The 25,927-nt window shown below is 44.4% G+C and overlaps 2 protein-coding genes across 6 annotated transcripts; one reads left to right on the top strand and one right to left on the bottom strand.

The window, feature by feature from the left end:
• Window positions 1-9,270: 9,270 nt before the first annotated feature.
• On the top strand, window positions 9,271-17,145 carry TMEM97 (transmembrane protein 97). Of its 2 annotated transcripts, XM_081028120.1 has the most exons (4): window positions 9,287-9,532; window positions 9,814-9,891; window positions 14,588-14,732; window positions 15,634-16,993. In XM_081028120.1, exons 1-4 carry the CDS (start codon window positions 9,404-9,406, stop codon window positions 15,891-15,893), a joined length of 612 nt encoding a protein of 203 aa, XP_080884246.1. In that variant the 5' UTR covers window positions 9,287-9,403; the 3' UTR covers window positions 15,894-16,993. The 2 variants fall into 2 exon arrangements, with proteins under 2 accessions (XP_080884247.1, XP_080884246.1); XM_081028121.1 differs by lacking the exon at window positions 9,814-9,891 and having other exon boundaries at window positions 9,271-9,532; window positions 15,634-17,145.
• On the bottom strand, window positions 17,093-25,864 carry IFT20 (intraflagellar transport 20). 4 transcript variants are annotated; one of them, XM_081028124.1, is made up of 6 exons: window positions 25,705-25,851; window positions 20,219-20,440; window positions 19,927-20,055; window positions 18,696-18,781; window positions 17,954-18,057; window positions 17,093-17,420 (listed from the first exon to the last, which is right to left on the bottom strand). In XM_081028124.1, exons 2-6 carry the CDS (start codon window positions 20,346-20,348, stop codon window positions 17,345-17,347), a joined length of 525 nt encoding a protein of 174 aa, XP_080884250.1. In that variant the 5' UTR covers window positions 20,349-20,440; window positions 25,705-25,851; the 3' UTR covers window positions 17,093-17,344. The 4 variants fall into 4 exon arrangements, with proteins under 4 accessions (XP_080884250.1, XP_080884251.1, XP_080884248.1 ...); XM_081028125.1 differs by having other exon boundaries at window positions 17,094-17,496; window positions 20,219-20,259; window positions 25,705-25,864; XM_081028122.1 differs by having other exon boundaries at window positions 17,094-17,496; window positions 25,705-25,838.
• Between the last annotated feature and the right edge of the window lie 63 nt (window positions 25,865-25,927).

Here is a 25,927-nt window from a genome sequence, read left to right as displayed (position 1 = left end):
CTTAAAAAATAAGAGGCCTTCCTCGTTTAAAAAAAAAAAAAATGAAACTCATGAAAAAAAAAAAGAAGCCAAGCAAGAATAAGTCATTGAAATATGACCAGGCAAATTTTAAAGACAATCGACCTATACAAGTGGAAAAACAAATCATTGAAATTAAAAATAGAGTGGATATATTAAACAGATTGAACACAGCCAAAGAAAACAACTGTAACTTGTGAAAATTACCAAGTATACATTACCTAGTAAACAGCAGAAATATACAAATGTACAGAAAACAATAAAAGATTGAGACTTGGGGAATTGAGTAAAAAGTTCAAATCTATATAAAATTGGAGTTTCAAAAATAATAGAAGAGACGATATTAAATAAAAGCTGCAATTTTCCTGGATTTCATCATAGTTAGGAATCATTGGATTTAGGAAACATCATAAAGCAAGATAGACAACATGTTATAGTGAAACCACAGAATGACAGAAGGCCTCAAATGCAACAAAAAACTGCCTAAAAAGAATAACACTAACACTTGACTTCTCAACAGCAACAATTGAAATAGAAGACAACAGAAAAAGTCTTGAGAGGAAATAACTGTTAACCTCGAATTATAAAATATCATTTAGTGCAAATACACAAAGAAGATATTTTCAGAAAACAAATTTAGTTTACTATCAACAGATTTTCACCAAAGGCAATTCTAAACAATGTACTTCAAGAAGAAGGAAAAGAATAAAAGATCTCCAATGCAAGAATGGTGAACACGTGACAACATGGGGAAAACTAAGCCAACAGACTGCATGAAGCAATAATGTCTAGTTGGGAGGGGGACAAAATAAATTAGACTGGCGTTCTTTAAACAGGGATACACATACAAAGAAACACTCCAGGAAATGCATAGGCACATACATTTTTAAGAGTCAACTTTAAAAAAAATAAAAAAATAAAAATAAAATAAAAAAAGAATTTTAAAAAAGGGTCAACTTCAATGTTTTCCACCACCCCCATTCTCCCACTTTAAAAAGACAGGCTTCTTACACATCCTAAATATTACAATGGCACAATGTCCCTGTGTGTAAAAATTTCTTGGGTTGCCAGGTGAAAGGTTTATGAAGACCTCACCTCTTTTGTCTCAGTACTGTCAGTACATCAATCCTGAGAGAGAATTCCTGGAAAGTAAAGAGAGCATTAGGAAGAAATATTGAGACGCAGTATTTTATTTCAGACAACAAATTCATGACACAGCTCTCTGTCTTAAAATTCAAAAGTGAGATGTGTTTTGTGGAAATACGTATAAAATGAAGCCAGACTTCCTAATAGAAGGTAAATCAGTTTTGACTCCTTGGTTTGCCAATGAGGACTTTTCAATTAGTTGATATGGTAGTCATTTTTCCATAATTACAATTAGTTGGAATCTGTAGCTATAAAGTTCTAGCAAAAATATATTTAAAGCAAAAGATGTGAAAATTAGCAAAAAACATATTGTACAAGTGTTGGTGAGAACGTGAGAAATTGGAACCTTTGTGCATTGTTAATGGGAATGTAAAATGGTGCAGCCACTATGGAAAAGTGTAGCATTTCCTCAACAAAAAAAAAGTTAGAATTACCCTTTGATCCAACAATTCCATTTCTGGGTATATACACAGAATAACTGAAAGCAGCAACTCAAATAGATATTTGTGCACCAGTGTTCATAGCAGCATTATTCACAACAGCCCAAAGATGGAAACAACCCAAATGTCCATTGATGGGTGAATGAATAAACAAAATGTGGTGTATACCTAACTATGGATTATTATTCAGGTTTAAAAAGGAAGGAAATGGTGATGCATAATACATGGATGAACCTTGAAGACATTATGCTAAGTGAAATAAGGCAGACACAAAGGACAAATACTGTATGATTCTACTTATATGAGGTCCCTAGAAGGGTCAGATTCATATTGACAGAAAGTAGAATACGGGTTACCAAGGGCTGGGGGAGAGGGAAAGTGGGAAGGAATGGGGAGTTTAATGAGCACAGAATTTCAGTTTGAGATGATGAAAAAGTTCTGGAGATGGATAGTGGCGATAATTGCACAACACTTAAAATGGGAGATCTTGTTAGTTGTATTTTACTACAATTTAAATATATATATAAAACTGTGCTGTCCCAGAAATGGAAAAATGAAAAAAAAAATGTAGATGTATCATTAGCTAATCGATTTATTTTCAGTCTCTTTTCTAAATAATAATAACATTTTAAGGACATAAAATCAGTTCATTGTAAATGTAGGGGTTTATTTCTGGACTCCATTATATTCCACTGAAATATGTTTGTCTTTATGCCAGTTACTACAGTGTAGCTTTGCAGTAAATTTTGAAATCAAGAAGTGTGAGTCCTCCAACTTTGTTCTTTTTCAGATTATTTTGGCTCTTCTGGGTCCTTTGCATTTCCATATGAATTTTAGAATCAGCTTGTTAATTTCTGCAAAAAGGACAGCTGAGATTTTGATAGGGATTGCACTGAATGTAAACAAATTGGGGGAATATTGCCATTTTAACAATATTAAATCTGATCCATGAACATGGAATGTTTCCATTTATTTAGCTTTTCTTTCGTTTCTTTTAATGTTTTGTCATTTTCAGTGTACAAGTCTTGTACTTCCTTTCTTAAATTTATTCCCAAGTAAATATTTTTGATGGAGTTGTTTTCTTAATTTCATTTTCAGATTATTTACTGCTAATATATAAAAATACAGTTGATTTTTGAATATTGGTATTTATCCCACAACATGGCTGAACTCAATTAGTTATAATAGTTTTTTAATGTATTCCCCTTAGGATTTTATAATAAAGTTTAACATGCTCTGGAAAACATTGTAATCTAAAATTTTTATATAAATCTTTTCTGTTTTTTTCCTGAGGGTAAAAATGAAAAGTTTCCAGTTCTGTTAAATAAAAAAAACTTGATGATGGCATTTAATAAGAAAATTTTTGTTTGTTTGTTTGTTTTTTAAGGGAAGTTAGGCTTGGCCAAAAACTATTTTGAAAGATGTCAAACCTGTTGAAAAGTAGAAAGAAATAGTACAGTGAAACCCATATACCCTTCACTTATAGGTTCACCAGTTTTAAACATTTGCCACATTTCTTTTATTAGTCTACATACAAATATGTATATACAGAGGGTGCCAAAAAATGTATACATATTTTAAGAAAGGAAAAACCTGTATTAAAATTGTAATACTCAATATATACCGATAACAAAAGATGAATACAAATCGTGTATACATTTTTTTGATATCCCCGATATATACATGTATATTTGTGTATATAAATATATGTACTTTTTTATTTTTAAAAATTTTTTAAAAACTTTATTTAAGTGTGTTTTTCCAGGACCCATCAGCTCCAAGTCAAGTAGTTGTTTCAATCTAGTTGTGGAGGGTGCAGCTCACAGTGGCCCATGTGGGCATCGAACCAGCAACCTTGTTGTTAAGAGCACCACGCTCTAACCATATGAGCCAACCGGCCATCCCCTGTACTTTTTTATTTTTGATGAAACATTATGAAACTTCACCCCAATGTATCTCCTAAAAACAAGGACATTATCCTACATAACTACAATTCCATTAGCATACCTAAAAAATTAACATTTGGCATATTATCTAATATACAGGACATATTCAAATTTCTCCAGTTGTCCCCAAAATTTCATTTATAGCTTTTTTGTTCCCAGTTCAGGGTCTAGCCGAGGATCATGTATTGCCTTTGGTGATCGTATTTTGCTAGCATCCTTTAATTTAGGAAACTCTGCCTTTTCTTTCATGGCATTTGGATCTATGAAGGTGCAAGGCCAATTGTTACATAAAATGTCCTACAAAGATTTGGACTTTTTCTGATTGTTTGCACATCATTAGATTCAGGTTGGTAGACTGTTACAGAGGGGAGGTGATGTACTTCCCATTCCATCAGATCAGGAGGCATAAATGTTTCTCCCATTTTTGGTGATATTAAGCTTGGTCATTTGATCAAGGCTGTGACTGCCAGATGTCTCCATTGTAAAGGTGCCTTTTCCCTTTAAAATTAATAAGTTATCTATGGAGAGGGATTTGGAGACCACATCACATTCCGCAACAAACTGTCATCCAATACCATCTATTGATGATCTTTGCCCTAATTACTGATTATGTTAGTGGATGGAAAATAGTGATTTCCTACTTCTATCATTCCTTCTATACTTGGCTTTTTCTTTTCCATCCCAAACAGGTTCAGCCATATAGTGAAGGATTCATCAAAATTTATCTGAGTATGTAAACATACCTTTCATGAAGGTTCTGAAACTGCCCCTAAAGGAAGCTGTGGCACAGATTGCTCATGGACCACTGAAATCTCCTTCTTCCCTAGACTACATTCCCAGACCTTTGGTGGTAAGATGTGGGACAGGTCTAACTTTTCTCCAGGGGAATGTGATTGAAAGGGAAGTATGCCACTTCCAGGCCTTAGGATAGTGGATGCACTTCTTCCATGCTTTCTTGGCAATTACTAATTAGAACCATGGCCACATGGCCTTGACCGTGAAGGTGACAATGCCTTAGAGCAGGGGGTCAGTAAGCTACAACTTCCTCAGGTCAAATCAGGCCCGATGCCTGTTTTTGTAAATAAAGTTTTATTGGAACACGGCCATGTTCACTCAGGCATATGCTATCTATAGCTGTTTTCACACAACAAATGGCCATGTTAGGTAGTTGGGACAGAGATTGGCCCACAAAGTCTAAAATATTTATTGTCTGGCCACTTATAGTCAAGTTTGCCAACCCTTGCTCTAGTATATAGCAGGCACTCCTTGTGTGAGAACTGTTAACTCTTCCATTACATGGACCCCTTTACTTCCACCACCAAATGTATTGAGATACATCTATCTTGAAAAGAAATCTGACCCAAATATCTCCTTTTTTTTTTCCTTTTTTAGCTTCTCAACTTCTAGAAACACATGATCTAGTATACAAATTCCAGTAGCTTGCTTCCAGCCTTTCCCGGGCCAATCTACTATGCACATGAATGAATCTTCCTAAAACACAAACTTCCTTCCTCAGGATCTCCCCGTCTCCCTCCTGCCCTGATCTCAAACCTATTGGCTCTTAACTTTCCAGAGCCAGTCACCAGACCCCTCCTCCCCAGACCAAACTTAGCTCCACTCCTACCTGACAACTAGATCTGGGACAAGGGTGAGATAAGTAACACACCTCAGCCACAAAACTTAGGAGAGCACCAAAATACTCAGTAATCAGAATAAACCATAATTTAAGGCAGTAATTTTAAAAGTCAAAACTAATGCAAAAAGATGTATGAACAACAAAATATCTGAATTTTAGAAAGTCTTTCACAATTAACCCCCACTTTCTCTGTCCCTCCATCCAAGTTCACAGGTTCTTTGACATGAGAAGGAGGTAATCACTCAAGACAGCTGGCCAGATGCCCTCTAGCTCAGGGAAACCCACAGATCTTGAGAGATCGCTCTGAATCTCCCCCACACAGACCCTTGCTACACCTCCAGCACTGAGAGAATCTTAGCTTTAGTTAATGAATATACAGAGGGTGCCAAAAAAATGTATACACATTTTAAGAAAGGAAAAGACTATATTAATATATACTGATAGCAAAAGATGAATACAAGTCACGTTTGACTTCTGCAATTACAAGAGGTGCTCAGTGTGGTTACCATCAGCGTCCAGACACTTCTGATTACTGCAAACTACTGCTTCAGCAACGTCGACCAAAGTGTTAACATCTTTTAAAATGTGTATACAGTTTTTTTTTGGCACCACCGGTATGTTTTGGCTTTGAGGTGTGAAGCCATCTGCTGATTCTAGAACCACAGTGGCTTTCCAGGTCTTATCATTTTCCATTCCATTAGCAGCAGAATCTCTTGAAATCTGATATATCTCCATGTTGCCCTTGGCTGGCTGTTCTTACACCCAATGTTCCTTTACAATTTCACTGCGTGGCAATCTCTGTGTCGCAGAGGAGTCTGACTTTCATAGTATTTAGTTCACTCAACAATGACCCCAGCTTTGAGTTAGTCAAATAAAGATGCCAAAGGCACAGTCTTTACTGTCAAGGAACCTACAGTCTAGCAGGAAAGGTATTCAGATCAGTGTTTCTCAGAGTGAAAGGTAGAAATGTGTCAGAGAAGAGGTTCAGAGAGAGCAGCAATACCACCAAATCAGGGCCATTAGGGAAGGTGGCCTTCAGCTGAGTCTCACAGTATTTTAAGGGATAGGGGAGGTGGACAGGGGTGGGGTGAGAAGGGTTGGTGCATTATAAGGAGAGAGAAAAGTGAAATAAAATCAAAGAGGAGAGGGACAAGCTTTGTACAGTTGCTGCCAAAGACGAAGACTGAGGGTCTAGCTCGGACTTTCTCCGAGCACTTTGCACTGGGGGTTAAAATGCTCCAGTTCCATTTCCACCACCATGGGGTCCATTGTTAAGCTAATGGTGTTTGTCTCATCGCAATACAAATCATTTTTTTAAAGCACTAAGTGTTGCCTCTTTCTCCCTCATTCTTTCACTCAGCCAACACTTACTTTGGGTGAGGAATCTGCTGATTAGCCATGTCCTTCACCCCAGGGCCCTTTGCCTTCTACCACTTATCTGATCTCATGAAATTAAGAGCTGCAGTTCCCCCACTGAAACAATTTCAAACACAAGACCGCAGCTGGGCAGAGATTTTTTTTTTTTTTGGACAGAGGGGCCTTCCAGTGCAAGTGCTTGGCCTTGAAAATCTTTATCTACAGATAACAAACTTGGCCCCATGATATGTTTTTTGAAGAACAGTCCCATTAACAGCTGGACATTTACCACATTCTCGGGGCAAATCTCAGCTTAGGGGCCCACCCCGTGCCTGCAGCAAACAGTTATAATCATGGGGTACAGCTTAAAAGGTGCAGCCGTGTCCTGAAAGCCGTTCTTGGGGGTTGGGGGGGGAGTACTGTTGCCAGGCCCCTCCTGAGTACAGCTGTGTAAGGAGTGCTCCAGCCTGCCCGAGAGGCCCTGTGGGGGCCAGAATTGTATTCGCACAATGTTCAGCCACCCATGACGTTCATCCCTGGCTCACAGCCCCAGAAGGGACCTCCACCTCCCTCTCCTGCTGTGCTTTCCTTCTATCCTGCTCTGATCGTCCTCCTGAGGAAACACCCTTCTCTCCAGAGCCCAAAGCCCTCACTGTGAAGCTAACAAACCCCTCCACACCCTCAGCCTTCACCTCCTGCAGTAACTGACACGTGGCTGCCCCTACCCCTCAAGGTCTTGGCTTCCCACAACTCTGTCAGCGCAGGGTGTTCATTTTCTCACACTCCACAAGCTCAGGGTCAGGAGGTGGGGCCACGGAGCCTCCCTGCTCCCCAAGGCCGGATCCACCCCTCCAGTCTCTGAGGTTGAAGCCATACCTCACCCCATGCACACTTTCCTCCTGGTTACTCCCTCATATACTGAAGACTTTGGCAATGGGCTCACAGTCTTCTCCCCACCCAGCTGCCACCACCATCCTAGCGCGGTGGCCTTTGCAGTCCATCTAGCCCACACCCTGGCCTTTCTGTGCCTTGACCTCATCTCCAAAGACCTTGCCCTCCACTCCATTTCAGTCACACCTTCCCATGGACAGAACCTCTTCCTGACACCAAGAACTCAGACATTGCACCCCCACACCATAATCTCCCAACCTTCTGGCCCACGCATCCAGTTTCTAGCGCTCTTCCTCGGCCTCAATCCGTTCATCCTCTCTTCTCTGACCTCACATCACTTACTACCTATCCAGCTTGACGCGCATGCTCCGTCTCTCCACTCTCGCTCAGCTCCTCTAAAGCACCATTGTCTGTCTGAACCCCACGCTGGGGGAGTCCAACAGCGTAAAGCACATGGCTTAGGAGACTGGGGCCTCCAGATCAATGGCCACCCGCCTTAGCTGGGCCCTCCAGGCTGCCAACAATTTCTCTGTCCTAGTCCCATGGGGCCCATGCTGTGGAGCACAGAGCTACTCTGACCTAACCCTAAGCCTTCCATTCTCTCCAGCCCCGGAGGGACTGCTGTCTTCCTCCTGTATGCACAACCTCTCCCCCGTCCCAGAAACTTTCAACAGCATCTAACAAGTGAAAGTGCTCTAGTCTCCCTCATCTGAAAAGTAAGCCCTCTCTTGAGCACATCTCCCTCCAGCCACCGCCCCATGTCTCCCTCCCCGTCACAACCAGATATCTACACTCCCTGCCTCCATCTCCCGCCTTCCTTACTCCTGGCCCTGCTGGCATCCGGCACTTGCCTCCACCAGTCACAACTGCTCTAAGGGCCACCAGGGAGAACTGACACAGCGTCGCCCTGACACAGCGGACTCTCCTTCTGTCCTTGTGTTTCTGACATCACACTCCTGTTATCCACCTGTACCACAGCCCCCTCCTAGGAGGAACCCTGAGGTTGGAGCTCCTTTGAGAGGCCCGCTGCTCTCAGCACTTCAGCTGCTATCAAACCCTGACGCCGCACAAATCTGCATCTCGAGACAGGTCCTTTCAAATGCCTACCAGACTCCACTCAGATGCTGCAGGGACGGCTCATGTGAACACGGCCAGAACCAATTACCTTCTCTTCAACTCCTCCTTTTTGTCCCTCTCCTCCGCAAAGGACAGCCCCATCCAGAGCAGACCTGGGTCCAGCACACCGAGATCAATGTTTGCTGAATGAATAAAGAAATCCCTGATCCTCCTTCATTCTCAACGGCCAGTCACCAAGACCTATCCATTTCACTGTCTACAGCCCTCCGCTTTTTTAAACCATTGAGCCTGGCTGCCTCCTACGCCTCCGTCGGAAGGCTCCCGGGACTCTTCCCTCCGGCGGGACAGGGCTCTTACCCCGTGTTCCCACCGCCCGTGCCTGCCGTGCCACAGCCACGCGCTGTCCGGCCGGCTCTAGTCTGTGACACCCCCACGGCATCTCCATAAGCGCCCACCTCCCAGCTCCCAGGAGACGCTCGGTGAGCTCAAAACCGAGGGAGGGAACCGAGTACGGATCGCCCAGGGCCACAGGGGGCAGCCGCCGCGGAGGCCGGCGCGCCACGCGGTGGGCGGTGAGAGGCCCGCCCCCCGGCACACCCCTCCGTTCGCACGCGCCGCGCGGCAGCAAGGAGCCCCGCCCTCATCCCACGCGGCACTCCTGGCAGCCAATGCGGGGCGACTTCTCGACACGCTATACTCATTCAAGCCAATAGACGTTCTCTGAGGAGAGGCCCGCCTCTCCCAGCCAACCAATGGGAGCGGACTGCGTATCCCTCACAGCGGGGGGGCCGCAGGGGAAAGGGGTCCGGGGACCCTGCGTGGTGTCCGTCCCTAGTCCCACGTTGGCGGTCTCAGCTAGCGAAACCTCGGCTCCTGCCCGGCCCAGCTAACGGATGATGGGGACGCTGAGCGCCCGACGCGGCCTGGAGTGGCTGCTGGGCCTCTACTTCCTCTCCCACGTTCCCATCACCCTGCTCTTGGACCTGCAGGCGGTGCTGCCGCGCGAACTCTACCCCGTCGAGGTGAGGGCGCCGGTGGGTCCCCGCAGTTTGGGGTCCCTCCGCGCGCTGCGGTGGTGCCCTGGCGTCCCCGTGACTTCCCCTCCTCCGCCTTCGGGCCCTCCCTCGCCCACCCAAGGCTGCAGCTCTGTCTTCCTTCGGTCCTGCGGCTGCTTCGGCCCCTCCTTACCCTTCAACTCGACTTCTTCCCCGCGGTTCTCTTTGTCTATCGCAGACCCTCCCCCCAGGCTACGGGGAGCATACACTGTTCCTCGTAAAAACAGTCCTTCCCCGGTATGTTTCAGGCTCGGACACCCCATCTCTATAGTCAGTTGTCAGTGTTTGAGGGAAGTCACCTGGATGAACCAGTGCCTGAATCACGTGTGAGTTTGGGTTTAACGTTGTGTTTCTTGAAAGAACTTTAAAATACCGTCTAATCACAAATAGTTCAAGCAGAATTAGAGCCACCCAATGGGCATTTGCAGATCGTCATTACTTCAAGATCAGGATCCAGCAACTTCAAAAGCTCAGAAGTAAATTAAGGCCACCTTTTCAGATGGGCCCTTTCCATCGGGTTCCACTAAGAACGATCACCTGAGTAGAAATAGGGGCAAAAAGCCTCATTTTCCTGGTTGTTGGAGAGCGTTCTTATTCCCAAATTTTGTTTTGATGCATTTTATTTCTTGAGAAATTTATTTTCCCGGTCTTTTCATGCCTGGACCCTGTGTAACTTTCTTCCATGGAATTCCTGTTCTCAGTCTCTCTATCTCCAGTCTGTCTGTACTTGCCCACAGTTCTGCAGACTGACTCATCAACCTATAGATTTAATTTTGCCCCTGTTTCTTCTTAAATGCTTTTTCTGTGCAGAGCAAGGTTTCTTAACCAGAGGTCCATGAACCCGATAGTGCATGCAAAATTGTGTGTGCCTTGTGTTTTCTGGGAGGAGAGTGTGTAGCTTCCGTGAACTTTTCCAGGGGTCTAACCCTCCCCAAAAGGTTAAGAGCTGGTGCTCTGTGTACCCCTACTCCGTAGTCTTTTGGTTTGTGTTCTTCTAAATCCAAGCATAACTGGGAAGACCTTTAGCCTATCTTTTCATGGGAAATGTGTAGATAATGTGTGACTAGAGCATTTGATTGCACTTGGGGGACGGGGATATCCCAAGAACTGCTTGAGTTGAGTGTCTTTCGCAAGTCAGGGCTCTAGCCTCAGTTATCAAGTAAGAGAATGTTGGGTTACATTACTACAAGCTCAGGCATATACAGGGTATTAGTTTCCTGTTGCTGCTGTAGCCAGTTACCAAAAACACAGTAGCTTAAAACAACACAGATTTATTCCCTTACAGTTCTGGAGGTCAGAAGTTCAAAGTGAATCTTGCAGGGCTGGTTCCTTCTGAAGGTCCTAGTAGAGATTCTAATCTGTTCCTTGCCTTTTCCAGTTTCTAGTGGCGACCAGTGTTCCTAGGCTTGTGGCCACATCACTTCAATCTCCACTTCTGTCATCACTTTGTTTCCTGTTCTTCTCTAGTCCAATCTCCCTCTGCCCTACTTTTATAAGGACACTTGTGATTACGTTTAGGGCCCACCAGGAGAATCTCCCTGTCCCAAGATCCTTAATTTTAATCACAGCTGCAGAGTCTCTTTTGCCAAGTAAGTTTCCATTCACAGGTTCCAGGGGTTAGGAGGTGGATATCTTTGGGGGGGGGGCATTATTCAGCCCACCACACAGGCCCAGGTAACACATACTCTTTCTAAACAGATTGTCAAAGCTCTGCATCAGCCGTTAGTTGCTTTGAAGAAAGTCTGTGGGGCCAAACAGAACTCAGGCCGGCTGCCTATGTACAATCTGTGATGTTATGAGTCCCTTTAATACTAGGCAAATATGTTACTCCAGGTTATTTCAGACTTAACAGCTGTTGTTTTCTTCATCCTTTTTGAATGTGCCATTCCCACAAGTCCTTGCTCACCACTCACAAAATACGGTTAAAATGTGTCCAGCATCATAAAGATCCCATTTAAATTTATTTATTTGATTTGGTCAAGTTTCCTCAGCTTTATTTAATGTTGGCTTATTGTAAAAGGTCAAGAGCCAATGCAGGCAGGATCTGGCCAGAAACTCTGTGTGTGTGTGTGTGTGTGTGTTTTTGTGTGTGTGTTGAACTTGTTAGCAACATGGGCATCCTGGCTGAAAGGCCTGTGTCTCAACAAGTCACTCTTGTTGCTCCAAGGTGGGGAAATGATGGTTTGCTGCTTCTCCATGAGGAAAATAATAATAATAAAAGCCTTGAATTATTCTCAGATTCTCTTTGATAATTGGCCAAAATTTAACATCTGTTGTTTTTTTCCTCCTTAAATAGAAGGGATTTTCCCCTAGAACTAAAAAGCTTATGGAGATCACACAATGTTTGGGCTAAAATTTGCAAACACTTTTCTTGGTTTGAATCAGATCAACACTTGGAAAAACTCTTACTATGAAACAGTAAGAATTTAGTTGGGATTAGAACATGAAGATGGGAAGCATTTTGGAGTGTCATTTGCAGTTGGGAGCCATTGCTTCTGTTAGAAATAAGGAAAAATGGGTGAGCATCTACGTCTGAAATCAGTCTGTGATCTCATTCTAAGTTAGAGAAGTGCAAAAATGTTCAACTGGTTTAGAATTCCATGTGCACAGGCCAGGTGACTATTTTTAATGGGTTACAATGGTAAATTGAATCAAATCTGACTCAGGTATAAATGGAAACAGTTCTAGTACCTTTTGGGGAGTCTTATTAACTAATAAGAATAATTCTTCTTAAGGACCAGTTGCAATGCCAAGATCTTTAATAGGATTAAACTTGAACCTCTCCACATAGGTATTAATTATATTCAATTAAGTAATCTTTATGTGCTAGCCATTGTTCTAAAGACTTTATTAACTCATTTTATCTTACCAACAGTGAAGTGTAGGTACTGTAATTGGGAAACAAGCTTAGTGAGATTAAGTGCTTTTTGCCCAGAGCCAGCACTCAGAGCCAGGCTGTCAAGCAGCGTCTCTGGTCCTGCTCTCCACATAAGAACGCAGGATATGGTGAGGCCAAAAAGGAACTTGACCAATGGAGCCATGGGTAGAGGGGTCATATCACTATAGTCTCACTGGCGGCTGGGTTGGAGATACAGGAAGCAGGCTCTACAACCTGTCGTGTGCTTCTCTGCCAATCAACCAACCCCGTGCTAACTGCAATCCACATTTGCTAGCTCAGCCACGGCAGTTATGTCAATGGCCAATGGCTAACTGGTTACAGCTAACTAGTTACAGCTCATGGCCATCTACTACCCGAACCAGCACCTTTCCACGTAAGGCTGAGAGCCTGGAAACTGCTCCCTGGGACTCTGTCCCCACAGGCACTCTGCCGCCAGGTCCCCTCCTCTTTATTCCGCTGCGGGCCTGTGCCTGGCCTGCCACCAGCCCTCACTGTGGCATCAGGTGGCTGTTGTATGAGTGTGGCCAAGTGTTTGGGTTCTAATTGATTACTCCGAGAGCTGGATGAGTATTTAGTTTGCTAATCTCACCCTGCAGCCCTTAGACATTATAGTGCTGTACGAATCTGCCTGGATTTCTGAAATAGGGGGATCTGAGAGATTGGATACAGAGTGAATAGGAAATGAAATTCAAACGAACCAGAATGCGCTTTAAATTCTGCAGTAACTCTTTGTACCGGAGAAAAGCATGTTGTTACCTCCAGTATTTTTTTAAGGAAATCTAGAAAGCAAAAAGGGATCTTAAAAAAAACATTTAGCTGCTTGTTTTACAGATGAGGAAATAGAGCTCAAGAGAGTATAGTGACTTAGCCTTTATGAATATTTTCTACATTATCATCCTGAAAAGTGCTTACTTAGAACGAAGCTAAGGGTATTGCTGTGAATTTAAATTTCAAGTACAAATTATAGATCACTTGGTCAATAAATTGGTTCTCTAGCCAGAGCCTTTCTAAAATTAAGAGTATTTCTGGGTATTTGCTTAAAGCTCACTTGCACCTGTGAGGCCTCCATTTAACAGTAGTGAGCCTTTATCTTTTGATTAAAAATTAACAGGAAAAGTATCTTTGGATTTTCCACTGTAAGCTAAGTTTTACCTTGGAAGTTGTCTTTATCATAATATAAAGATATAGACGAGTATTTGGCTCTGAAGGCAGGTGTGTCAACATAATGCCATCTCCGGGAGGTTAAATGCAATAGATCTTCAGTAGTCCACGTGGCGTGCAAAGCCCTAAGCTTTTGGTCTCTTAAAAAAGCCCAGAATGGGCAGCCTCAAAGCCTCCCACTTCCCTCCTCTGCCAGTAGCCATGTCAGCAGGGATCTGTATTTTTTTATTTGACAGCTCAATTACGAGGGTGGGGCCCAAGTTAGAACTGAGACTGCCAACACAAGGTTTGACATAGCCAAGAAGCTATGTAGTTTGTGGTCTGGGGCAGAGTTTGTTCTACAAATATCCTACCGGTCTCCTAAAAGAAAAAACTTGAGAACTAGGGGAGTTAAGAGTGATAAGGAATTTGAGATGTGGGGATTATTTAAGTTGTCTAAAATTGCATCTTCACAGAGGTTCGATTTACGCCCCTTCTACCACCCTCAAAAGAAGACAAACTCAGTTCATTTCTGTATTTGGGGAACACCCTCCAAGCTTGGTGTGCAGTTACCCTTGTGAAAGGACAAATGTCAGGATGGTTTTCACATGTCGTTTCTTTATAAAGCATGATATTGTTGGCGGATATGTCACGTTTGCATTCATTCAGCAAACCAAGGGCCTGTTAAGTGCCAAATATTATTGCTTTTGACAGTGGGCAACACACTCAGATATGTGTTAATCCTGCAGTCACACACACATGCTGGGTGGCACAAAGGGGCCAGAAGAGCTGAGGAAAGCTTCTGGGAGAAGGTAACGTTTAGAGCTGGTGCGTTTTTATTAAATGGTCATCTAGGCCGCATCGCACAGGCCGTGTGCCAGGTGCTGCCCCGGGAGCTGGGTCATGAGACTCTCCGGTGGGTTGGAGCTGCTGCGTGTGTCCTGCCAGCTGGTGTCTTCATCGTGATCTTTATCTTTTTCTAGTTGCGAAACCTGCTGACGTGGTATGCCAAGGAGTTCAAAGACCCTCTGCTACAGAACCCCCCAGCCTGGTTTAAATCCTTCCTGTTCTGCGAGCTTGTGTTTCAGCTGCCTTTCTTTCCCATTGCAACATATGCCTTCTTCAAAGGTTGGTAAATGGTGGGGACATCCCATTTTTTGCTCTGAAATCACGTCCCAGAAATCTTTTGGGCAAGTGTCTCCAAGGGAGAAGAGAGTGGTCCCTGGAGTTTGTATGACGGTTTTATAGGATGTGGTGGGAACGGCCAGGATCGCTCCTGTAAAGGCCATTAATGTGGTTCGGGCTGAGGTGTGTGGTCAGCTGGCCTGCATGATGGCCTCAGCCAACTGGAAAGCTCTCGTACACATGAAACCGGAGGCTACGTAACCTAAAGATTGAACTTGTTGCTGTTTATTGGTTTTTTTTTTCCTCCTCACAGAATTTTTTATTGTTGGCTTTCATTTTTCTGCTTTAGGAAGTATCATACTGGCTTATAAGCAGCAGCAGCAAGCTAATTCCTAAAGGGCCTCACTTCTTACTTCAAAATTATTCTTACAATGTCTCCATATAACAAGTGCTTTTATAAAGAAGGCGGTCATAACCAATGTATGTGGTAACTAAGCTTGCACAGCGTATTTCCCACTGGAGACCCCGAATCCATCTCTTGGCAGAATCTGTTGATCTTGTGGCTTATGTATACTGTAGTTAAATAGATGTTGCTGGCAGCCCCCAACCCTTGCATTTAAACCAAATGGCTTTAACGGATAATGGCCATTTTCCTGCCCTAGTTTTTCTGAATTCCATCGCCCACCCTTGGTTCTTTGGCAGCCAGTGTGCTAGGGCCTCGGCTGTCACAGAGGTTTGGGCAGTATGTAGCACATCTGCTTTTCCATTTATTTCCACTTGGAAAAGTAAGTAGAATGATTTCAGCTGAAGGGAGCAGGCAGACACAGTGTGGGGAATGTCATGGGTGCCCCTGGAGTCGTGAACAAAACGAACGCTTCTCTCTTTCTCTTCCTGGCAACTTTAGGAGGCTGCAAGTGGATCCGCATCCCCGCAATCGTCTACTCGGTTCACACCATGACAACTCTAATTCCAATTCTCTCCACATTTCTGTTTGAGGATTTCTCCAAAGCTAATGGTTTCAAAGCACAAGGACCTAAGACTTTCCAAGAACGACTAACCCTCGTATCTATCTATGCCCCCTACTTTCTCATCCCTCTTATGCTTCTGCTTTTCATGTTGCGGAGCCCCTACTACAAGTATGAGGAGAAAAGAAAGAAAAAATGAGAGAAATAACCCTTGTCCCAGCGGGAGAGATGCCCAGAAGGCAGTTTCCTATTGGACCCAGTACAAGGAAAACTGCTCAGAACCCATTTGAAACACACAGCAGCAACACACAAGAGCAAGGCACTGGCAGGAGCCCCATCAAACTGTCACCTTCCAAGGGCACTGGCACCAACAGACCGATCCCCTGAGGACGGGCTGAGGGATACGGGCTAGATTATAGGGAAGTGGTACCAAATCCCTCACAGTGTGCCCCACTGCAGTCCCGCTGCAGGATTACTGAAAGCAAGAGTAGAAACTGGACAAACTTCCAACAAACAGGGCCAGCTTGGCATGTTCCTGAGTCATTTGACCCACAACATACATGTGACTAAACCCTCGACTCATGATTATAGATATGTCACTAATCAGCAAAATGAATAGGGGGATGTTTTAGGCCATTTTAAAGTTTGAAAATTATGCCTCTTTAATATTCATTAAAAACGATCATGTTTTCTTGCCCCCACCCCAGTGAAGGGGCGGGGGAATATTCTGTAAGAGGTTTAAACTTAGTTTTCCTTAAGGTTTGGCCCCGGCATGAGTATCAGCCAGAAACAGGAAACTGGAAGGTGTTTTGTTTCTGTCTTAAACAGCTCGTCCCAGTAGTAGAGATGTTTTATGTCTCCTTATTTATCCTCTTTCCAAACCTTAGTGTTCTATATTTTTACAGACCATTTGATAGAAGTTGCTTTACTCAGAAGTCTTGTGTCTCAAACCTGATCTGGAAGTGTGCTTCCTACTGGATAACTTCATCCTTCCTAATAGTTCCATCATTCCTTCCTGTCTTAGTCGAAGTGGGGGGACAACTGGTTATGACATCCAATGTGTGCATCACAATAGGGTCTCTTCACATTAGTATTTGGTGTAGAATTAGCTTTCTCTAAATTCATACACAAAGCCAACTCAAAAAAAGAAAGAAATTTGTGAATACACATGGAAAATAGTAGCAACTGGTCCCAGTTAGTTCCCACCTTTTTGCCTGTTCTGCTCAGAAGCTGTATTGTTCTGTTGGGAGTATCATCTGACTCATGTGTCTGGTCCAAATAAAGGTAGCTGCTGACTATTGCCTGGTTTGTTTTGTGGACTAGAGGCTAGCGAGTCCAAGGTTCTTTTACAAGGAGTTAAGCGTACACTTTAAGGGCACCAGGAAAAAAATAGATAAGCCATTTGAAAACAATAATTTATTGCTTTTTCTTCCAAAGCTTTGTGAATTTACAAAAAAAAAAAAAAGGGATCAAAGTTTACAGACTGCTCAGTTTAGATTCAATTGCAAGACGTGAGACCCTCGGCCACTGAGGTCACTGGGTGTTCAGCAGATGTGCACTGACATCTGAAACAAATCCCCAGATTTGTTTTACTGCCTTCAGAGCTGCATTCCTTATACGCCACCTCACATGACATACTTGGGTCATTGGTCAGTCACTGGAATGGTACAGGTTTGTTTTTTTTTTCTTTTTTGCCCTCCTATAGAATGAAATTTTCAGTTCATTTCTGAAAAATAAATTGGTCAATAAATTCATTTTGTTCTGCTTCTACTTTACACAAAGCTTCATATTCAACCCGATACCTGAAAAACAAAATTGTTAGAAACGCTAAAAATGGATGAAATAAACCATGGACTTAATTCTTCTAGAGAAGAATAGAGGTGATTTAAATGATTCCAAGAAATGGTCTGAGTTCAGAATGAAGAAGTTAGGGCAAGAAAGAGAGAAAAAAGGAGGTGCAAAGCCCTGCCCAGGGCCACCCATGAGAAATCAGCCTTGAGAGAATCTTTTCCTTTCAGAGAGCAGGCCAGCCAACTTGCTGCCTGAGCTTTCATGCTCTCTACTAAGGTGGTTTGACATGAACACATTTTCTATTTCCTTCCCATTGAGTGTAATTTTATTTTATTTTTTAAATCTTCAAATCAGGATGATAAGTGAGACACTTCCTGGGAGAACAATGATGGAGGACAAGAGGTGGCCATTAAGAGGGAAAAACAGAATTGCAGCTGAGTCAAGAATTTGCTTTATGTAACTTCTTACCTTTCGAGCTGCATTTTCTTTTCTGCTATTAGTGCTTGGAGTTGCTGCTGTTGGGCTTCTCTCTGCTTTGCTATAGATTTGAGCAAGTTCCGAGCACCAATGGCCTAGAAAAACACAGTATTACCAAAGGTCACGGCTTCCTTCAAACCATCTTGAGCATTAAGTCCACAACTGGGTAAGGGCCACTCGGGGGCTCTCTCACTGCCCAGGGGAAAAGAAGGTCGAGCCTCAGAGCTTTGGGAGTAAGTCGTTAACCTCATGATCCCAAAGTGCCTGATGAGAACTGGACTGCAGCTGGGGGGCAGAGCTAGGCATACCCCCGATTCTGATACAAGGGTGTCGAGTGGCCCATCTGGTGTGCCACTTAGCTTTGTATCCTTTGCCAAGTCATCTATACTCTGTCGTTCCTCTCTTCGTTTATAAAAGGAGGATAAAACCATTTAGCTCAGGGACCATTACAGAAAATAATGATTAAAGTGTCCTGGCATATGAGTTTAATAGTAGCTTAGTTGGACCGGGAATTGTTGGATTTTTTTAAATTGAAGTATAATTGACATATGACATGTTTCAGGTGCACAACATAATGACTTGATGCTTGTATAGGAAATGTTATATCTTGTTTTAATTAAATAAAAGAATCTCCCCCTCCACCCAAAATACAAGTCAAGAGGACAGAAGTATGACAGGGCTAGTGAACCAGGGTCCCAGGCCAAGATTTAGACAAAATACATGTTGATCTTACCTTCATCTTCTCATTTTCTGCTTCTTTTGCAAGTTGGTCAACAAGCTCAATTAAACCACCAACTATTTTCTGAAATTGGCCAATTTCTTTTGGGGAAAGAAAAAGAAAATGTTTTTCTCAGTGTCATTACTCTCCCTAAGCATTTCCTTGCAGCATGAGGGCAAGACTAACTGCCCCTTCTAATGTGTCAAAACAATTTGGTGTCTGCTGGCCTAAAGTTGGCCACCCTTGGTCTGAACCTAGAGATGGGGGCCAGGTGCCCAGAGCTGGTTGGGCATACCTGGACCTTGGGTCCCCTCTGAGCCAGTCAGTTGCTGTTACCTCAAGCTCTGAAGGCTCCTGGTGGGCCCCTTCTGTGGATGGACCCCATCCTGCTTTCCCAGGAGTGACAGGAAGCACAGAGGGCCATGTTCATGAAAGGACTGGAATGCTACCTCATGACTATAGCCACAGATGACATACCAGGTTTCAGTTAATGGTGCAGTGGGGGTTGCTACCTGTGACCAGAGCCAATAAAGAGCTCAAAACACTGATGTGCTTAATCTCCCATTCTCTTTTTTTCCATATCCTTTAATGTGGTGGAACCCCATTCTACTGAGGAGTAAACTAAAGCCCAGAGAGGTGGGACAAAGTTCACACAGCAATCAGAAGGCTGGTGATAGACCTATGGTACCTTTCACCTGGCGAGCTCTCGCCACAGCCTAGAGTCCCCAGAAGGCTCAGAAATCCCTGCTCTGGCTAGATCTGCTCCAGAGTCTGCCACAGGGCTTGCTTGGTTGCTAGGATAGGAGGTGTCCTGGATATCTATAGTTGAAAACTGACTTCACGGAGTCTGTTGAGTTGCTTCTAGAGACTCCGGTTAATCAACTTTCCCTCCCAAGAATGACAAGCCTACCAATGAGAACCCTATTACTCCCCAAGAAATCAAATCATCAGTACATAAGTCTCTTTCCCACTCCCACGCCATAGTTCTGCCCTCATTTAGTTTAAGGTTTCTGAAAGCAAAAAAAATCAAAGATGGCATATCTCAAAAGACACCCTCCTCTGACTGGTGCTCCTTGTGGGACTACATAAGAGCATAAGAGGGCAGGTAGGGACGGTGGGTGGCACGTGGGAATTCCTAACGGCCAGCTTCCACACCCAGGAGCCAGCAGCTCCATTCTGGCAGGTGGAGGTGGGGCACTGTTGGAATAAAGCTGAGTGGCAACATGTCTCCCCAAATGATACTCACTGTCCACAAAGTCCTTGCACTCTTCCTTGAGCTCTGTCGTCTGCTGGGTAACCACGGGGTCCAACACCCGCAGCTTGTTCAGCTCGTCAAAGTGCAGCCCTGCTTCACCCAGGATGTCCTTGGCCATAGCTGTAAAGAAACAAGCCTCATCCCTGATCACTTCCCAGCCACCCAAGGAAATGCCTGCGTCCAGCCCAGCCCGGCCCCACTCCTGCCCCCAGACTCCAACCCCAAAAGCCCAGATGTACCAAAGGCTCCCCCTTCCCGTTACCCCCACCTCGCTAAGCCTCACCTGTTTCCCTTCTGGCTTCCCTAGAGAAGAGAGGATCTGCTCTGAAGGAGTGACAGTGGCAGCCAGGAGGAGATGTGTCATAGGAGCAAGGGTCAGGAAAGAATAAAGTCCAGTTGCTTGTCACAGGCATCGTTCATTCAACACATATTTCTTGAGTGCCTACTACATGCCAACACTGCTAGAGGCTGGGGGTACAAAGATGAGCGCTACATGGTGCTCGCCCTGCAGGAGCATATAGTTCATTTAGCTGGAGGAAGACACATGTAAACTGAAAAATTATACCGTGTTAAGTGTTTTTACAGAAATATTACTAAAGCACTGGAGGAGAACAGAGCAGTTAACTTGGGGTGAGGGAGTAGATATCGGCACGAACTTGTCAGCCATAAGCATATTTATTTATCCCCAGTCATGCACCCGAAAGGACATGAAAAAGCTTTCAAATACAGTACTGGAACAATACAAAAAGCAAGTAAAAGAAAATCCGAGTGAATTAAAAATTAGGGTTAGAAAAATAAGCTAGGAGTAAAAATATTACCCAAAATGTATACCACTGGATACTGTCCACTTGCCTGAACTAAGACCCAAAGTTGGGTCAGTCTCTTTCTAGCAGAAAACACAAAAAGGAATGAAGTATCAGCAACAACGTATCAGGTAAGGAAGTCAGGGAAAGTCCTTCCAAGCGGAGAAAACAGCATGAACAGAGCCTGACGTCACTAAAAGGGCCTATCCTGCCTAGAAAGGACAGAGGATAGAGCTGGAAAAGTCAGATGGAGCCAGAGCAGAAAGACCCTGGAAGCCAAGCTAAAGAGTTCGGGGTTTTTCTGTAGGCAAGAGAACCAGCAGGGATATCTTCTGCCTTCCCAAGCTACCTTGCATTCCTGATCCAAAGGATGCCTCAATTCTGGGAAGGAAACACTGAAAACTCACCCTCATTCTGGCTTGAAAATAACAACACGAAAAATAGAGACTACATGCCCTGTCTAGAAATGGAGGCAATGCTCCTCAGGTCTAGCCATTGCTGCTATACCGGTTCCCAAACCCCAGGTGTTCCAAAGGGTACACGCCCTGGCCCTGCACCAGCCTTTCCCTCTGCTCGCGCCTCCCCCAGCCTCGCCTGTTTCCCTTCCAGCTTAGAGTTCTATTCCGAATGGGGTGATTGTGGGAGTGACTGCCCAGAGCTCTGTACCACAGGAGGATTCATGGTTAGAAAAAATGAAGTCCTCCGACTGCCAGCACTTTCAAGAGGACCAGAAATCCAGATTTGTATATGGAACTTGATTTTTAAAGGCAAGTATCGAATTCGAAAAATTTAAAGTAAGGGAAAAAAAAAAAAAAACATATCCCACGTTGTGTGGGCCAACTAATGTACGTCCATAGGCTGTCTGTGTATAAGTGTGGCCCAGAGCCTTTGGCCTCACTGGAATCCACTGAAGTAGGCTACGTAGCATCTTCCTTTTGAAACATTTTAATCATCCAGAGCTTCCTTATGATCAGGATTTATAAAAAGATCTGTCTTCCAACTTGTTCTTATATTTACACATATAGTCGGAGCATTTGACACAGGGGTGTGCAAACGTTTTTCACCAAGGGCCATATGCAGTAAAATACACAAACAGCCGGGCCACTCACTCGAGGTGAAGTACATATTGCCTCACCTGATTTATTTAAGTAAACTAAATCAATCAGCCTACACTGCTTTTCATGAATGGGATTTTTTTTTTTTTTGAGAACAAAAAAGGTTGGCAGTTCATTCTCAAAACAGCTGCCTCTGATGGCTTCTGGATGGTGGTCCTTCTTGACAGACCTGGAGGGGGTGGGGGTATAAAATAAATTATATACTATATTTCAAGCTTGTTGTGCAAGTAAGTTTGGATTGTAAACAGATCCACTAATATTTGTTTTAAAACTGCTATCACCATAAAATGATTACATTTATTAAGTAGTAGGACTTAATAACACATGGAACGTGTAATATATTTTGAACTCAGGGGAACACGGTTGCAGCTCAGTGGGAAAAATGAAGTTGCGCTTTGGCCTGCAGGATTGCTGGCAGGTCCGGAGTCAGTTTTGTGGTTGAGATGCGAAGGACGTCACAGAGATGGTCGTTGGTCATTTTGGTTCTCAATCTGCTTTTTGTTCAGCCTTATCAGAGAAAATGTTTGTTCACATATGTATGTTGAGCCGAACAGACTCATCATTCTTTGTGTGGCGTCTCATCAGAGGAAACTTGGCTTCTTCCAAGCTCCCATAGAAGTCAGGTAAGGAGAGAAGCTGCTGCTGATTCTTCAGAGAATCATCACACTGCATTTCTATAAGTTCTAATTGCAGACTCTCTTCCACTTCTGCATTTATCATGAAGGGAGTCGCGAACAGCTTGATATCGTTCTCAATGGTAGAAAAATCTTGGAAGCGCTGAGAAAATTCTGTCATGAGAGATGTGATCACAGACACATACATATTTCCCTTTTTTATCAGAGAGATCGACCTTTGGAAACGCAGATCATTTCGGACAGTGTGGGGAAGTGCGCAACATTGAAAGTGCGCAACTGTGCCTCAAACAGTTGGAGTTTTGCACAAAATGCTTTCATGTGTGCGTGACGCTGCGGTACAAGTTGGTCTTTGCCTTGGAGGTTTCTGTTGAGTGTGTTGAGGTGTTCAGTAAGATCAACTAAAAACGCAAAGTCTGCCAACCATAGAGGGTCACTCAGCTCGTGAAGAGGTCGGTCCTTTTCTTTCAAAAACTGGTCGATCTCTGATCTCAGAGAATAAAACCGCCGAAGCACGGAGCCAGCCGAGACTTAACCAGCGCACTTCTGAGTGGTAGAGCAGGTCCCCATATTCAGCATCAACGTCGTTAACAAAGTTTGAAATTCTCTGTGGTAGAGTGCTCGTAACTCGAATTACGTTTACCGTTTTCACAACAGAGTTCATCACGTCGCTGAGCTGCACTGTTTTGGCACAAAGTGGTTCCTGGTGGGTGATACAGTGCCTTTTACCTGCCTCCCCTCCGCTCTCCTGCACCTTGGCGCACACCAGAGGCCATTCCTTTGCGCTCGCCTGTCATAGCTGGAGCTCCATCCATTGTAACTCCACACAACTTGTCCCATTTAAGACCTATCTTGTCCATTGCATTTGACACAGCTTCAAAAATGTCTTTACCTGTTGTTGTGGTATTTAGACTGCTGAGATCAAGCAGCTCCTCCGTAACGCAAAAGTTATTGTCAACTCCCCACAAAAAAATGAATAACTGTGCAGTATCTGTGGCGTCTGCGCTCTCAGCACATGCAATGGAGTAGAAATCAAAAGCACTCGTTTTGTCTGACAGTTGATGTTTTATGTTGGCTGACAAGTCTTCCATTCGCTGCACAACTGTGTTTCTTGATAGGCTAATGCTGTCAAATTCTTGACTTTTTTCTGGGCACATTATTCCTGCGACTTTAGTGAGGCACTGTTTTATAAATTCACCATCTGAAAAAGCCTTTCCATGCTGGGCAATGAGTTGAGCCACCTCATAGCTGGCTATTGTGGCATTTTCTTGAGTTTTTTTGGCACAGGAAAAATACTGTTGTTGAGCTAACAAGATAGTTGTCATCTGCTTAACCTTCTGTTCTCGTTCCACACCAGTGTAGGACATGTAGGTCTGATGTTTGGTTTCGTAGTGTCGTCTTACATTGTACTCCTTCATCACTGCCACGCTCTCATTACAAATCAAACACACATATTTCCTCTTGACTTCCATAAAGTATTCATTTTCCCACCGTGCCTGAAATTTTCTACACTCACTTGCTATCCTACGTTTCTTTGGTGTTGTCATTTTCAGTGCGCTGTGGCAAAATTTTTAATTTTGTTTTGTAGAGGAACTGCCTTGATCAACTCAGTAGCTCCACCTAGAGTTAAAACCAAGAAATGCAATACCGCCAGGTTTCACGTGCGGGCCATATTCTGGTATATTTTTGGAATTTGCTGTGGGCCAATTAAAAATGGGTCGCAGGCCGCAGCTGGCCCCACGGCTGTAGTTTGGACACTGCTGATTTAACAACTCCTGGATGACTAATCAGACCAACTGCTCTAGAAAGCTTCAGTAACCCGAGGGAGCAAACACACATCTGCTTCCACTTCCACTCCCTTTCCTGAGAACATGCGTTTATTCAGAAACACCTACTGAGTCCCTGCTTTGAAGACAGAGTAGTGAAGAAAGTGCTTCAATGCTTTTAGTTCCCGACCTCTGGACAGAAAAACAAATAATCACCAACTGTGCTAATAGGACGAGGAAAAGCACTGGTACCGGGTGAGGCTGCAGCAGGAGAGCGTAATTCTTATGGGGGTGAGCCTTCTGAAAAAGTGACAATCTGAGACTTCAAGAATGTCTAAACGTTTTTTAAGTGAACTGGGGAGGAGGCATTCCAGGCAGAAGGAAAAGCATGTGTGAAGATCCTGCCGCTGGAAGAAATTTAACACATTCCAAGAACCGAAAGGCTAGTGTGGTTGAAACAGTGAGCAAGGGGGAGCATGGAACAGAACGAGGCTAGATGGAGAGGCTAGAGCTGTCATAGAGGGCTCTGAGAGTCACAGTAATGAGTTTGGATTGTATCAGAAGGGTAAAGGGCAGCCAGTGGGTTCTCAACAGAGTGACATAATCGGACTTGCCTTTTAGAGAGATCACCCTGACTCAGAATGGGGTGGATTAGAGGGAGCAAGAGGGTGGGGTCACACCTCCCTTGTCCATCACCCTGACCCTAGCATCTAGCACGGGGCCTGCACATAATTGGCACTCAACAATTGTTTGTGGAATGAATGGCTGAAAACAGAGGAGGCTATTGCAGTCACCAAGGCTTAGAGCCAAAGAAAAGTGTTCCAATTTGAGATGCTTTGTAAGTTGAGTTGTTAGAATTCAGTAAAGGAATGACTGAATGTAGGGGTTTGAGGACGACTGAAGGAGAGTCCGACAAGAGTCCCATTTCGGGTTGGAGACCACTGCATAGTCAGAGGGAATAGCTGGATGAGATGGGTAAGACCAGAGAAGGCTCTCAGCTGACTACATTCTCTTCCAACTCCCACCCCACGCGCGTCTGAGCATCTGGGAAACACCGGGCACCAAAGCCAGACCGAGCTCCCCGGAGATGAGGGCGTTCACGCTCTCTCCGCCCCTGACTCCCCGGATCCACGCCAGGCACTAGCCGCAGGCTCCGTGCATGGGGTGTGAGGAAAGGGCACTGGGAAGAAAGTCAGATCTGGGTGATGGAGGGGGCTTGCACTATGTAAACTTCTTGAACTTATCCGAGCCGCAATTTCCTCATAATTGCGGAATTTGTTGCCAGTATCAACGTGCAAAGCTCCAGGCCCAAGCTGTGTGTAAAACCCCTCCCAAAGAGTCGGGCGTAATTCCCACGTTTCTTTCGGCCTGGGACAGCCTTTCCTTAGCGCGCGTGGGCCTGTCACCTCGCCCCGAGTCCGCCCGCGTCCCCCGACCCAGGGTCACGGCCTACCTTCCGACCCCGTAGTGGCGGCGCGCTGCGGCGCAGGCTGAGGTCGGCAGGCAGCTTCTCTCCCCGGTCCGCGGCAGCCGTACCTGCTTCAGCCGCTGCCACGGCTACAGGACCTGTTTACACATAACGTCACTACCTGACACAGGAAGCACTTACACCCGACTAACCCGCAGAGCCTGCTGGGAAACAGAGGCCCAAGAGGAAAGTCGGCTGCCTACAAGAT

The sequence above is a fragment of the Rhinolophus hipposideros genome (genome assembly GCF_964194185.1).
Source record: "Rhinolophus hipposideros genome assembly, chromosome: 20".
NCBI classification, from domain to species: domain Eukaryota; kingdom Metazoa; phylum Chordata; class Mammalia; order Chiroptera; family Rhinolophidae; genus Rhinolophus; species Rhinolophus hipposideros.
Note: the sequence above shows the minus strand (reverse complement) of the source record. Positions and strands in the feature narration are given on the sequence as shown.

What these genes read in the sequence shown, in the direction of transcription:
- IFT20 (XM_081028122.1), bottom strand. Translation starts at nt 20,348, where the DNA reads ATGCCTGTGACAAGCAACTGGACTTTATTCTTTCCTGACCCTTGCTCC. An exon ending in GTGCAAGGACTTTGTGGACA is followed by an intron (nt 18,782 to 19,926) that starts GTGAGTATCATT and finishes TTTCCCCAAAAG; the next exon opens with AAATTGGCCAATTTCAGAAA. An exon ending in CAGAAAATGAGAAGATGAAG is followed by an intron (nt 18,058 to 18,695) that starts GTAAGATCAACA and finishes GTGTTTTTCTAG; the next exon opens with GCCATTGGTGCTCGGAACTT.
- TMEM97 (XM_081028120.1), top strand. Translation starts at nt 9,404, where the DNA reads ATGATGGGGACGCTGAGCGCCCGACGCGGCCTGGAGTGGCTGCTGGGC. An exon ending in GCGAACTCTACCCCGTCGAG is followed by an intron (nt 9,533 to 9,813) that starts GTGAGGGCGCCG and finishes GGTATGTTTCAG; the next exon opens with GCTCGGACACCCCATCTCTA. An exon ending in AACATATGCCTTCTTCAAAG is followed by an intron (nt 14,733 to 15,633) that starts GTTGGTAAATGG and finishes TGGCAACTTTAG; the next exon opens with GAGGCTGCAAGTGGATCCGC.